This window comes from Maylandia zebra, linkage group LG22, assembly GCF_041146795.1.
Source record: "Maylandia zebra isolate NMK-2024a linkage group LG22, Mzebra_GT3a, whole genome shotgun sequence".
NCBI lineage: Eukaryota > Metazoa > Chordata > Actinopteri > Cichliformes > Cichlidae > Maylandia > Maylandia zebra.
This window is the reverse complement of record NC_135187.1, coordinates 6,023,781-6,038,212: the sequence shown is the minus strand read 5'-3', so window position 1 is coordinate 6,038,212 and position 14,432 is coordinate 6,023,781. Positions and strand designations below refer to the sequence as shown.

The window sequence follows — 14,432 nt, the reverse complement described above, 5'->3', positions numbered from 1 at the left end:
TCTCTGGTTGGCGGTACTTGCTCCTGTGATGTAGCTTCTGTCTCCTGCTCTATCATCCCCGTCATTTCTCCGTAAATAATGCTGGAGGTCTCTGACCAACACGTTCTCAGTGCCCATGGGGAAACCCCCACGACTCTCCACTGCTTCCACAAAGTAACCTCCGATAACCTTTGGGTCACTGTTAGTGTGTGCGGCCCGCAGCCAAATGATGTTGCGTGAGAAACCGTCGATGCATCCATTAATACATATCCCATATGGCTTTAGTTTGTCATAAGAGTCTATGTGCCACACAAAGTTAGGCCCCTGAGCAAAATATTGCCTCCTTCTGAGACGTCTGGTCTGGCGAACCTGGGAACCTACTGGGTCCAGTAAAGAGATGAGGATCCTGACGTCTTCTTTCTTGATCAGAATGCCGTGTTGTTTGCACTTTGTAAACATCCACCGATAACCGTGATCCTTCCCAGGCCCTTGCAGTTGGTTCACAATAAAATCGATCCCGGCGTCCAGGTCGTACTTACGTCTGTAAAGCGACTTGGCTCTCAATATCCGGTTTAAATGTCTCTCCGTAATGATGGTTCCTTGCATTGCCAGGCTTTTCAAAATGCATTTGTAGCTCATTCCCAGCCTGAAATAAAACTCAATCAGACTGTCTCTGTCCATGGTGTATTTAGCCTACTTTTATGCTTGTGTCTCTACGCAGCTGTCCAGGAATTCTATCAATAAGATGTGCGCACGTTATCTATTTCGTGGCCACAAATGCGTAATTCGTTGCCACGTTATACCCAATTCGTGGCCACAAATAAGTATTTCGTGGCCACAAATTAGCATTTCGTGGGCACGTTATACCTATTTCGTGCCCTCGAAGTAGTATTTTGTGGCCACAATTTATTTATTTTTTGTACCATGTCATCAGAGGGGCTCCGTATTTTACAGTGCAGAGGAGGTGTTCACTCTGCCGCAGGACATATAAAATGAACAAATCCCTTTCCCCCACCCATTTTACACAAATGCAGGCACACACAGGCAGGAACAGGTAACAGACATTTTACAAAAACAAGTTTTATGCCTCTGTAATAAAACAAAAGACTGAAGTCAAATTTAAATAGTATATGTAAGAGTTAAAGTTGTGTTTGGTTTCAGCTAAAGTTGAACATACCTGAAAACGCAACCTGAACCAGGAAATACCTTCAAACTGAACAAGCCTGTAAAACCAAATGACTCTTGTTCGTTCTTCAGTTTAACTCCAACACACTGAACATGGTGGCGAAGCTAATGATCCTGTTCCTCCTTTGTCACGCTGCATCTGCAGGTAAGATTGGGATCCACAATCAAAATATATAATAATTTACTTGGCAATGCTATTCTTAGGAAAATGCAACTAAAATGTGTCAGCAGACAGGTGAATCTAACTGTACAAGTTAAAAAGATTAAAAACGTATTTACAACAGATGTGACAAATAAATGCACTGCTCTGATAGTTGTGTGTATTAGATTTAGTGAAAGAAAGCAGTAAGAGACACTTCAATAACTACTTAAGCTAAACACACAGAACCTTTAAAACAGATATGTACATGTTAGAGCATTTATAATTATACAATATAATTATAATTAAAAGATTAAAGATACCCAAAACTGGTGAAGTTTTCGCTTGTCAACCATCAAAAGAATGTGAACCGGTTGCTGGTTCAATTTCAGCTGGAGAATTACTTGAACATCTGGCATAAAACTCTGCCAACTCAGATACTGCTAGCTGCTGTGGTGATTTTTCAATAATAAATAATAATGCGCAATTGTAGACAAAGGAGATTATAGCCCTTCTCAAGGATTTACAAGAATCACAGTTTCCATAGGAGATTCAAGTAAGGTCTCCTAATGATTTATAATTACTGAATTAATGTTTTTGACACTACTGTTTCTATTTAGTGCATGTGTAAAAAAACAAAACAAAACAAAAACCCTTTCTCATTTTTTTTTGCTGTTTGTGAAGCCTAATATAGACCATCCAATCACTTAAACACTGCAATTCAAGGTGTAATCAAATCAATGTTTTCCTATTGGAATGACTACTGGGATATAGTGGATCTCCATTCACTCATATCAGGAGAGAGAGATGCACACTGCGCTGTAAATTCATTAAAATATCTCAATAAAAACCGACTCTGCTCAAGGAGGAAATAAAACAGTACTTTTGTTTGGGGGAAGAGAGGTTGGAGAATATCCTGGTCTACAGTTGTGTTTATCTCTGTATTCAGAGTTGATAATAATAGTCCAACAGGAAAGCAGCATCCATTGGACATTTAATCCTGGAAATCCACACCTTCTCAAAGTTATAACCCACACTGAAAACAATGGAAATCTTGGGAAGTTGCAATCCACCAGGAAAACAATGGAGTCTAAATCCTTCTGAGTTAATAATCCAATATGGCAAAGAATGAGCAGAGTAAAAGTGAAAAATAAATAATACTAAAAACAACTTGCAAGTGCACAGTTTGAGCAGTGGTTCAGGCCACTTAGTTCTCTGCTGGAATTTCCAACTGAGAGCCAATTATCTGAGCTGCTCATCTTACAGAACACAAAGGGAAGAACAAAGAATGTTCCTGGGTGCCCTCTTTTTCTATGCTGCCAAGTGGACATTTGCCTCCCCCTCTCTCTCCCCCTGTCTAGCATTTACATAAAGTCATCTGACTTTTACACATGCATTATTTAAAGTTTAACTTTAAAATCACTTCATCACATTTTCTTCTTTTCTGTGTTACTCTCAACATAGAAAAATCCATTACATATGAACATTCAGTCACATATGAATATACTTCACATAATGGTTCATTCATTACATGTAGAATACCAGTCAAAATTTTGGACACATCTTCTCATGTTTTTTCTTTATTTTCATGACTATTTACTTTGTTGATTCTCACTGAAGACATCAAAACTATGAATGAATACATATGGAATTATGTAGTAAAAAAAGTGTGAAATAACTCAAAATACATTTTATAGTTTAGACACTTCAAAATAGCCACCCTTTGCTTTGATTACTGCTTTGCATACTCATAGCATTCTCTCGAGCTTCATGAGGTTGTCACCTGTAACGGTTTTCCAGCAGTCTTGAAAGAGTTCCCAGAGATGCTGAACACTTGTTGGTTCTTTTGCCTTCACTCTATGGTCCATCTCATCCCAAATCATCTCAACTGGGTTTATTTGCTTTGTTGGTTATTATTATTATTATTATTATTATTATTATTATTATTATTATTAATAATAATCTATGTTTCTGTTTTTTCGTGTTTAGGGATTAGTTCTTAGGGTTTGTGTCTCATGTTTAGTGTAGGTTCAGTTCTGGTTCTAGTCTGCGTCTTTGTGTGGTGGTTTCTTGTTTCCTGTTTTATTGTGAAAGTCCGTGTCTTATGTGAGTGTATTCAGTTTTGCCTCCCTTGTCTCGTCTCGTCAATTACTTCCAGCTGTGTTCCCCACCTGTGTGTAATCTCCCTGTGTTCTTCTGTGTGTATTTAAGTCATGTCTTCTTATATTGTAGTCGCTGGTCTGTCTGTGAATCTACTGTGCATCGTCCATGGGTTCTCCCGTCATGTGCCTCTGAGCACCCTCCTTCTTGTTTGTGTTTAGTAGTTTAGTTTTCCCAGTTCAGGTTATCTTTAGTTCTGTTTGCCATTTTCAACTTCTGTTTTGTCTTACTATAAACCTCCTTCACACTTCCACGAGTGCCTGCAACTGGATCCTCCTTTATTTTTCTCCACACGTGACAATGAGAAGGAGTGTCCAAACTTTTGCCTGGCAGTGTAATTCTAGATCAGTAAGATTTGTCTTTAGCACATTCTCACAGACAAGGTCTAGACCTTTTCACTACTTAACTACATTTGTCAATTAACATATTGCTGAAATTCATATTTTGATTTGCCTGTGATTAAAAATAAAGATGATCTGATATTAGCAAAAGCATACAAACTCTGTTGTAGCACTCTATAAAAGACTGGATGTTGTTGTTGATGTACACTCTCTCTAATGTACTGAAAGGTAAGCCGGGGGGAGTTAAATCTCTGTCTATCCCCACCCTTTTCAATAGGTGACATGGTGACACCTTCCCATTGAAATGCATTATGTAAAAATTAGTTCTCACTGATACAATCGTTCCACCTTGGAAAAAGAACAGTTCAAAGAAATAATTTAAAGCTCAAAACAACCATGCTATTGATGCAATTATTATAGGCTCAAATAATCTTGTTCAAAAGTTTTTATGACTGTTTTACATTGTTGGCCCCACACATTTTTACCAAAATAAGATCAAGATGGTCTGTTGTTAAGTTTTATTGTTCATTAGACTTCATCAGCCTGCTGCAGACGCTTCTGTTGCCTTTACTGTATCCCAATGAATCAGTCATATTTCTAAACATCTTTCTACATGTTTTATTTGGTTATTTGCTAACATCTTAAACATCTGTCTGTCCTACAGTGAGCCATATGCTGAAGTATTTTGGCACTGGAACCTCTGGAAACCCAGACATCGCAGAATTTATGTTTGTTTTAGAAGTTGATGACACAGAGGTGCTTTATTGTGACGCCAGCAAGAAGATAGTAGAACCAAGACAGGACGGTGTGAAAAAAATGCTTGATGACAACCCTGGCGCACTGGGGGAGTACACTCAACAGTGTTTTGAGCATCAGCCAGGCATTTACCAAAACTCGATTTCTAATTTAAAGCAGCTGTTAAACCAAAGTGGAGGTGCAGTACTTTCTTTGATATATTATGTCATATTATTATGGATGTATCTAAACAAAACTGATTTATGTAAAATTAATTAAAATAATTATAATTTAAAATATTTACAGCCTTAATTTTGTGCTTCTTAATTAAGACCATGAAACCTGATGTAAAACATACATATTTACTTGTTGTAATTACTTAATTGTTCTAAATCTTAGTCTTATATTTAAAATAGCTAGGTTTTGTTATTGTCTTCAAACCTTTTAACTTTTTTCAGGTTCTTACACTTTGTAGTCTATGTATCTATCAGCTGACTTCTGTGCTGAAACAGTCTTTACCTCTAGTGTTTAATCTTTTCTTTTAATATTGAATAATCACATCCGAGCTGGTTTTAAATCATCCACAATTCGAGTCTCCACAGTAGGCTCCATTAGCGAAATCAATAAAGGTTGTCAGAATCTTACTTGAATCATGATGAAAATGCAGACCTTTGAGGATGGAAATGTGTCACATGATCTACAATTAACACACATAATTGTAATATTTGTTTCTTCTTCTCTTTTCAGGTGTTCACATTTTACAGTGTATGATTGGCTCTGAAATGAATGAAAACTCTGGAGAGGTAAAAGGTTTTTTACAGTTAGGTTACAATGGAGAAGGCTATTTGGAATTTGATCTAAAGACAATGACATGGATCCCACTGAAACCAGAGTTTAACATTGTCAAACAGACAATGGATGGTGACAGAAATCTAATTAATTACCTTGGAAACCTCTTCGGTACAATTTTTCTAGAGAGATTGAAGATGTTCTTGGATTATGGGAGCAGCTCCTTGAACAAAACAGGTAGAAGATATGTTGAAAGTCAGAGTTTTCCATGTTACAAAAGTGAGTCTCTTTTTACCTGGCCAAATCACTCTGATAACTCTCATGACACCAGAGGTTTACCCACAATGTGCAAATAACCAGAAAAAAGCTGATTTATTTACATGACATTTATATGAATGTTCATGGTTGAAAGAGATTTACATGAACACAATCCATGGTAAAATTATAGCACAATACAGCCTTATGCAGCTGCCGCAAAGCTGGTGACTCTTTGGCTCTAATTCAGAGTTTTCAATTGCATATTGATTTTCTTTAAATTTATTCTTTGATTTATTTCAAACTTTTCCAGCCACACATGTAGCCGCTAAGACTGGTGGACCTAAATCTTCACCACCACCACCACCACGTCTGGTATACATACAAGCGAAAAAGGGGAGTGGGCGAGTCAGCGCTCAGGGCACAGAAACTTAGCTGGCTTCAAACACCATTTATTTCCATAATAAAAAAAACACAGCCAGAGTCACAAATACAAGACAAAATTCCCCGTATACAATAAAAATAGTGTTGCAACCCGCTAAAAACCCTGCCGGCAGGAATGGTTAAACGCTAAAAACACAAAGCTAAAACATGTTTTCCATATACTAAAATTACTCTCCCATAGTCCCATAATCCCACAGTCCAGCCACACATGGGCGAATGGTCCTTATATGAAAGAGACAGGAGAGGAACTTCTCTTCCAGTATGGTAAAACTCGTCAGCAACAGACCAGGGAGGGGGCTCCTATCGCAGACCTGTCTCCTCCTGACAGCGCGTCGCCGCACAGTCCCGCCCCACTCCACACCTGAACACGGCCTCCCTCGTCTCACTGTCAGATGCAGGCAGAGGGGCATCCCTGCCCTGTCGTGCATTGCAGCCATCGCCACCCACTGTTGCCGTTCCTGCCGTTAGGACTAGATCGCCGAACAACTCGCGGCACCCCACAGTCAGGCAGCAGTAGGGATGGGTATTGATAAGATTTTAACGATTCCGATTCCATTTTCAATTCTGTTTAACGATTCGATTCTTTATCGATTCTCTTATCGATTCTTTTTTTTTTTTTTAAAAAGGAGAACACTAAAGTCGATTAGCTTAGAACTGTGTTTTATATCTTCTCTTTGAACAAGATAGAAATTTAGGAGTAACATGGCCTTACAAACCCAACAGTGAGATCTTAAGAGAGCCACAGCCTACGGCTCTTCAATGGGGTGTCACAGGGTCCCCAGGAAAAAAAATGTATATGTAAAATAATAAAATAAATATTCTCCTGTAGCAATAACAAAGTTTAACATAAATTATTCTGTAGCAATTACACAAGAATATCCAGTAATGTCCTGCCTACAATTAAACACATTCACTTACCAAAGTGAAATCGGGGGCATCTGCTGTGGCAAATGGGTGCAAGCCTTTGACCACAAACTTAGACACTGCTCGGTGACATTCGTCTATCCTGGCCTGAAAGGAGACGCTACCGGTAGACTGCAGCGAGAACTGCCAGCATCTGAGCCAGACTCTGTCTCTCTCATCATGGTTATCTAAATGCAACGCACAGTAATAGCAGGTTTTGTAATAAGGTAAATCTCGCTAACATTATATGCAACGCTAATTGATTAGTTACCTGCAGTATTAACGGGAGAGGACGTGGAAACGCTATCGCTGCTGCTGGGTTGAGCTTCGCTAGTCCGGAGCGGATCAAAAACACGACTTTCGTTGAAAGCAATCGCGTGTTTTTTGAGCAAATGCTTTTGCATATTCGTAGTGTTTCCTCCCTTTGACGAAATCTCTACTTTGCAAGTATTGCACGTTGCCCTGTTGTCATCCTTTCTCATAAAGTGTAACCAAACTTTTGAGCGTTTGTGCCGCTCAAGTGCCGTGTTTCCTACTGGGTAAAAGACGCTACTCAACGTGATGACGTCATTCGGGGCGACTGGAATCGATAAGGGAATCGTTTTTAAAAGTGGCAAACGATTCCAAGGAATTGAAACAGTGGGAACCAGTTCTCAACAAGAACCGGTTTTCGATACCCATCCCTAGGCAGCAGTTCGTTCCACACACGTGCGGGGTTGCACGCGTTCCTTTTTCGCCTCCTCACCCTTCGTGCGTCACTCCTCTCTCCTTTGTCTCTGCGCTCGCTATCCCCTTTAACAGGTCAACCTGGCGGCTGATAGGCCACCTTGGGGAACGCCCCCACCTCACAGGTGCCTACAATTGACTGTTTAGTCCACAGTGGGTTAAAGGAACATGGTACAACATTAACACAAATATAAATATGAGGATAAAACCATGCAGTATAAATATCAATAAACAAACATGCAATATAAATATCACTATAAAATCATGCAAATAAAATCAACACTATGTACCAATACACAGATTGATAAAACATAAAACACAAATTTCCGCTGTGTGACACACATATATCCTACTGGTACTGTGCTGTTTTTCATCAAATATGTACACTACACATGCTTTACTCTTGACAATATATATTTTTCTTAATATTGCCAAATTAAATTTCTTCATCTTTCTTCTTTTTTCCTTTCTTTCCCCATTTTTCATCTCATATTTACTTCCATCCATTATCACTCAATCTCTTTCCAATACTCCCTCTCTCCAGTTCTTCCCCCAATGTCTCTCCTCCAGAAGACTCCCTCCTCTCCAGTCAGCTGCCATGCTACAGGTTTCTACCCTGACAGAGCTGCTTTCTGGAGGAAAGATGGAGTGGAGATTCATGAAGGTGTGGATCCTGGAGAGATCCTCCCCAACAATGATGAGACCTTCCAGATGAGTGTTGATCTCAATATTTCATCAGTCACACCTGAAGACTGGAGGCGATACGACTGTGTGTTTCAGCTCTCTGGTGTGAGCGAGGACATCATCATCAAACTGAATAAAACAATTATCAAAACGAACTTGGTGAACAACAAAACACATATTGATGCAGGTGAGAGATAAAAAAATTTGATTAGTCTTGTTCAATTATACAAATTTGTCTATCTATCTTTCTATCTATTAGGGGTGCAACAATACTCGTATCAATATGTATCGAACAATAAATTTTTTTTAATTTATTTTATCAACTTTTCTTCTGACGATGCTGTCTGTGTTGAGCGCTCAGTGGATCTGCGTTCGACTACTCCGCCTAGGCTGCACTGTCGAGTGCAGATCCACTGAGTGCAGTGCAAGCTAGCAAGACAGAAGCTAAGCTCGTTGCAACATGGCAACTGCCTCAATGCTACCCGGAATTGAACCTCCCCCACCCTCATTCAGATCTGGTGTTTGGAACTATCTTGGTTTTCATGTGAAGCATGACCCTGATGGTAAGCGCGTCATGGACAAAAGTAAAACAATTGGTGGGAACTACTGCGTTAGCGCAGTTAGCTCGTTAACGTGTTGACGCCGTCCAGCCCCACGCATGGGGCGATCCGCGGTAACTTGTAAACGGAGATTTGCCGCATTATGGCGTTAATGTCATTTTAACGAGATTAACGCTGACAGCACTAGTGGGAACACAACAAATATGACTGCACATTTACGCCGACATCATCCTAGTGCAAAGACAAGTGGAAGCAGACAAAAACAACAAGCACGCATGCTACAAACTTTACCCGAGTCATTAGACAGCCGTTAGCACATGATTCTCCTTATGGGGCCCTGATATGTTTAATATGCTGCTGAGAATATAGCCCAGAAGAAGCGGATAGTATATCTTTTATTTTGGAAAGAGCCATTTCTCTGTAATAAACTCTCTTTTCCAAAGATGAGTGATTTCTCAATCAGATAGATTTATTTATTATTTTATTATTTTGTTGTTTCAGCAACATTAAATTTAAAAACTGTACTTTTGAGTTAAAATATATATTTATAATTTAAATAAATGACAAATTAAAAAGGCATGAACATTTTTTTGTATCGAAAACATATCAAACCGTGATACCAAAGCATCGAACCGAACCGTGAATTTTGTGTATTGTTGCACCCCTATTATCTATCTATGCATATATGTATATATACACATACACATACACGCACAATATGTTCACAATAAATATGTAATTATTAATACTGTAGAATGAATGTATTTCTATTTTAACTTGCTTCATCTGCCACTTTTATCATGTTTTTTTTTTTTTTTTAAATTGTGCAGAGTTGCCCATCATTATTGCAGCCTTTGTTCTTGTTTTGATCATCATTGTTGCCATTGGAATTGTTGCTTACAAAAAAAAGAAAGGTAAGAAATTGAAATGAGCAGACTTTCCCAGTCAAATGATAGCAGCAGTGCAATACTCAGTTACATTATTTTTGAGAAATACACAAATAAAGTTTAATTGTCAGATTTTTTAAAAAGTGGCAAAAACTTAAATGATGTTTTTCCCTTTTAATTCAGAAAGCCATCCATCACCTTGTAAGTACAATGTTATTTTTCTCTGATCTGCCATGCATTCTGGGGTTTAAATAAATAATTTTACTAATACTGTTCCTTTTATTATTAAATATTTAAACTGAACAGCTCCTAGCATCATCATAGAATTGAATGGGAGATCTGGTACAGAATCACCGGACTCAGCACAGAGATCTGGTACAGAATCACCGGACTCAGCACAGAGATTGGCTACAGAATCACCAGACTCTGCACAGAAATTGGCTACAGAATCACCGGACTCTGCACAGAGATCTGGTACAGAATCACCGGACTCAGCACAGAGATTGGCTACAGAATCACCAGACTCAGCACAGAGATTGGCTACAGAATCACCAGACTCTGCACAGAAATTGGCTACAGAATCACCGGACTCTGCACAGAGATCTGGTACAGAATCACCGGACTCTGCACAGTCTTAACATCTCCAGTTACACAAGAACAAGATGATTTTCATATTTACTTTAAGATTTGTTATACTTTAAAAAATATTACATACCTTTATTGTTTTACAATTAAAGTGAACATAAAATACCACATTTATAAAGGCTAACTTCCACCGTTGAGCCCTAATCTTAAAAAAGTCTAGATATAGATATAACATTGTCTGAAGCTATATTTAAGAAACAAGTGTTGATATAAGCATTAATTTCAATATTTTAGATTATATTTAATGCCAGAATGTGATATCACTAGGTTGGCTGGTTGCTGCTGATAGACTACCACTTTATACAAGTTGCCCTATTCACTCATTCATTCATATGCTTTTTCAACATAAGTGCTTTACATCTAACATTCACACACATTCACACTTTGAGCCTTGGCTCCTCCAGTCTCCTCCAGCCAAATATCCTTGGGTAAGATACTAAACCAAATTTGCTTTGTGGTGCATCCATCAAGCTACCAACCTTATGATTAGTAGATGACCCAATCCACCTCATGAACTATAACCAGTAAGCAAGGTGTTTTTCCTTGTAAGCCAGCTGATGTGAGTTAATAATGAAGACCATGGCTGTGTCCCAATTCAGAGACACAGCCAAGAGACACAGCCAAGAGACACAATGTACACACACTACGCGTACTACGTACGCGTAGTGTGTACTATAAGTACTATAGTAGTACGTAGTACTACTATAAGTACTACGTACTATAAGTACGAGAAGTGCGGAAGTGAGAGGCGTGTGAAATGGGACGGTCTAGCCTTCGTTGCTCTGTTCAGGTTGCCTAGCAACCATGATACTAACCGCGAGTAATGTTTCATACAGCTTTGTTTGACAGAAATGAAGGAGAAAAAATGTTTTGTTGGTCATTCATTTTTGTCATGACATCACTTTGATTAGTTGAGTATCTGAGGCTGAAACCACAGGACTGTAAAACATGATTGTTGGGCTTCATTTCTGTGCTGAACAGTCATATCAAGATTAGTTAGTAAATAACAATTAGCTCATGTTGGTAGTATTGTCAGATTATTATGATATATAGATATATCTATATCTATATAGATATATATATCTATATATATCTATATATATATAGATATATATAGATAGATAGATAGATAGATAGATAGATAGATAGATAGATAGTAGGGGTGCAACGATACACAAAATTCACGGTTCGGTTCGGTTCGATACTTTGGTGTCACGGTTTGATATTTTTTCGATACAAAAAAAATGTTCATGCCTTTTTAATTTGTCATTTATTAAAATTATAAATATATATTTTAACTCAAAAGTACAGTTTTTAAATTTAACCCTAACCCTTGTGCGTGTTTTTTATTTTGACAGCGAATGCGCACCTGCGGACCACTTATGTGCAGCCCTGGTTATTTAGCTCGTCATATTGCAGCCACAGAAATTATTTTGTCCATGAAACCATAAAGCTGCACTTTCTTTTTGCCTTGTAGTCTGATTTGTCATAACTTCTCCGTTTTGTGGTAAGCTTTTCTTTGGCTGTCACTTCTTCACCCTGACCTGTCTTATTTGGCTCAGCAGAACTAAAATATATATCTGTCTGTGAAGGTCATCGTAGTCAAATATAAATCCTGCTGCTTTTACACACGCACTCACATAAGCTCAGCGATTCTCTGCGCGATCAACCTCTCACATGTTTAAGCTTGCTGCGGAGATTTCACTTGTCATGTTTGCATAGTAAGCTACCAATTAATAAGACGATGTCAGAGGAATTGGTGCACAAATTATCATCACTCACAGATCAGTGCTGTCATTGCAAAGTGAAAGCAAAAAAACAGCGAAGCGAATGGATGGATGGATGGATGTGCTAACAGCTGTCTAAATGACTCGGCTAAAGTTAGTAGCATGCTTGCTTGTTTTTTTTTTCTGCTTCCACTTGTCTTTGCACTAGGATGATGTCGGCGTAAATGTGCAGTCATATTCGTTGTGTTCCCACTAGTGCTTTCAGGTTAATCTCGTTGAAATGACCTTAACGCCACAACACGGCAAATCTCCGTTAACGAGCTACCGCCGATCGTCCCGTGCATGGGGCTAGACGGCGCTAGCGCTAACACACTAGTTCCCACCCATGTAATTGAGCATTGCGTGGCACATCCAACATACTGTTTTACTTTAGTCCATGACTCGCTTACCTTCAGGGTCATACGTCACATGAAAACCAAAATAATTCCAAACGCCAGATCTGAATGAGGGTGGGGGAGGTCCATGTTGCAAGGAGAGCTTAACTTCTGTCTCGCTAGCTTGCCCTGCGCTCTTCCTTCTGACGATGCTGTCTGTGTTGAGCGCTCAGTGAATCTGCGTTCGACTACTCCGCCTAGGCTGCACTGACCAGCCTAGGCTGGTCTTGGTCACATAGTGACATAGTGACATAGTGACCAAGACCAGCAAAATCTGTATTTTTAAATGATTTTCCTGCTGTGGGGATGAACAAAAGTATTTTACCAGTACAATATAATCTGCAGTATGATCGTTGCTTTAACAATGTAACAGATAGCTTTAAGATGGCCTTAAGATGTTTATGCATACTGTTATCATATTAACCTTGTATTCCAGAAGCAGTTATAGCTATTTTATACACATTGCATATCTGTGCTTATTTTGAGTTGATGTTCGGTTCATTAAGGGTCTTAAGCTTCACTGGCGTGACTGTCCAGGTGGTACATGCTGAGGGAAACTAGAACATAGAAGGAATTGCAATACATGCTTACAAAACACTTATATCAGGTCATTTCTATTATCTTTTATATGTTCATATTCTTGTATTGAGTTTTAAGTAGTATCAGTTGGTTAAAACATTTATTCAGTTTATATTATATCTTTAGTTTTAGTAAACTGTGACACATTTGACAGTGGCCTCTGTTTGACTGTGAGCGTTAGTAGGTGAGAGGTGACACAGAGTGCCAAGTGAGAACGTGACATATCATGTTTGCTTGTAACTGTGGGCTTGCAGAAGCGCTAGCTCACTGCAAAACATTGTCTGCGGTTTTGGAGAAGCGCTAGTCAAAAAGGTTGACAGGAAACATCTGCCATGAAGACAGAGATAATGTTCTTTTCAAACTGTGTTAAAAGTCATTGTGGTTTTGATCTGACCCATGTATGAAATGTATCTGACGTTGAAGGGGCGTCATTAAATTCAAGCCCTGATGGTATAAAATATCTGCTTATGCTTTGATTAGTCGAAGATCAATTGCTGTCTGCGTACGGAGTGACCTTCCCACGCGTGTATTAAAATCATCGTTTGACTTCACCCGGCCGGATCAGTGTGGTTATTCGTCGATTACCTCTTGTACCCTTCCTCAATATTGAACCCTTAACACTGCTTATTTAACCATAATCATGACAATGTAACCACATGGTGTACTGACAGGTTACTTAATGTGTATAAAACATATAAAATAAAAAAATAAAATGCACACAAAAGCTAATACAATTCTATTTACATTTTTACTGCACTTAAGTACAATTTTCAGGTATCTCTTCTTTACTTTAGTATTTATTTTTCTGACTAAATTTTTACTTTTACTCCCTAACTTTTTAAACAATTATCTGTAGTTTCAACTTTTTACATTTTCAAAACAGGCTACTTTTGCTTTAATGCATTTGTACCGAGTTATTATTGCATCACTGTGTGCCTCCAAACATCAAACTTATTTGATCCTAAAAAGTAACACATGAGAGGCAGGACAGGATAGGAAGAAGAGAGGTTAGATTTAAGGGTAAGGACTCCTCAGTGGGATTTGGGTTCGACCAGGGGTGTCAAACTCAAATACACAGTGGGCCAAAATTCAAAACTGAAACAAAGTAGCGGGCTAACGTTAATATTTATTGAAATATATTTATTCCTCCAGATATAAGAATGAATCTTTTCTTATGTACTCAAACACGTTTTGCTGAAAAACTGAATATGGAACAAGCAAAGCTTAATACTAAACAATATATATATATTAGCTGTATAA

General features: G+C 38.5%; 1 protein-coding gene across 1 annotated transcript; it reads left to right on the top strand.

The window, feature by feature from the left end:
• The first annotated feature begins 1,200 nt into the window (after positions 1-1,200).
• LOC101481253 (major histocompatibility complex class I-related protein 1-like) lies at positions 1,201-11,089 on the top strand. The gene is made up of 7 exons (XM_076879261.1): positions 1,201-1,316; positions 4,467-4,738; positions 5,287-5,565; positions 8,201-8,527; positions 9,731-9,814; positions 9,971-9,988; positions 10,094-11,089. The coding sequence occupies exons 1-7, from the start codon at positions 1,258-1,260 to the stop codon at positions 10,423-10,425; spliced, it is 1,371 nt and encodes a 456-aa protein (XP_076735376.1). The 5' UTR covers positions 1,201-1,257; the 3' UTR covers positions 10,426-11,089.
• Positions 11,090-14,432: the final 3,343 nt, after the last annotated feature.

What these genes read in the sequence shown, in the direction of transcription:
- LOC101481253 (XM_076879261.1), top strand. Translation starts at nt 1,258, where the DNA reads ATGGTGGCGAAGCTAATGATCCTGTTCCTCCTTTGTCACGCTGCATCT. An exon ending in GCTGTTAAACCAAAGTGGAG is followed by an intron (nt 4,739 to 5,286) that starts GTGCAGTACTTT and finishes TTCTCTTTTCAG; the next exon opens with GTGTTCACATTTTACAGTGT. An exon ending in CAAAACACATATTGATGCAG is followed by an intron (nt 8,528 to 9,730) that starts GTGAGAGATAAA and finishes TAAATTGTGCAG; the next exon opens with AGTTGCCCATCATTATTGCA.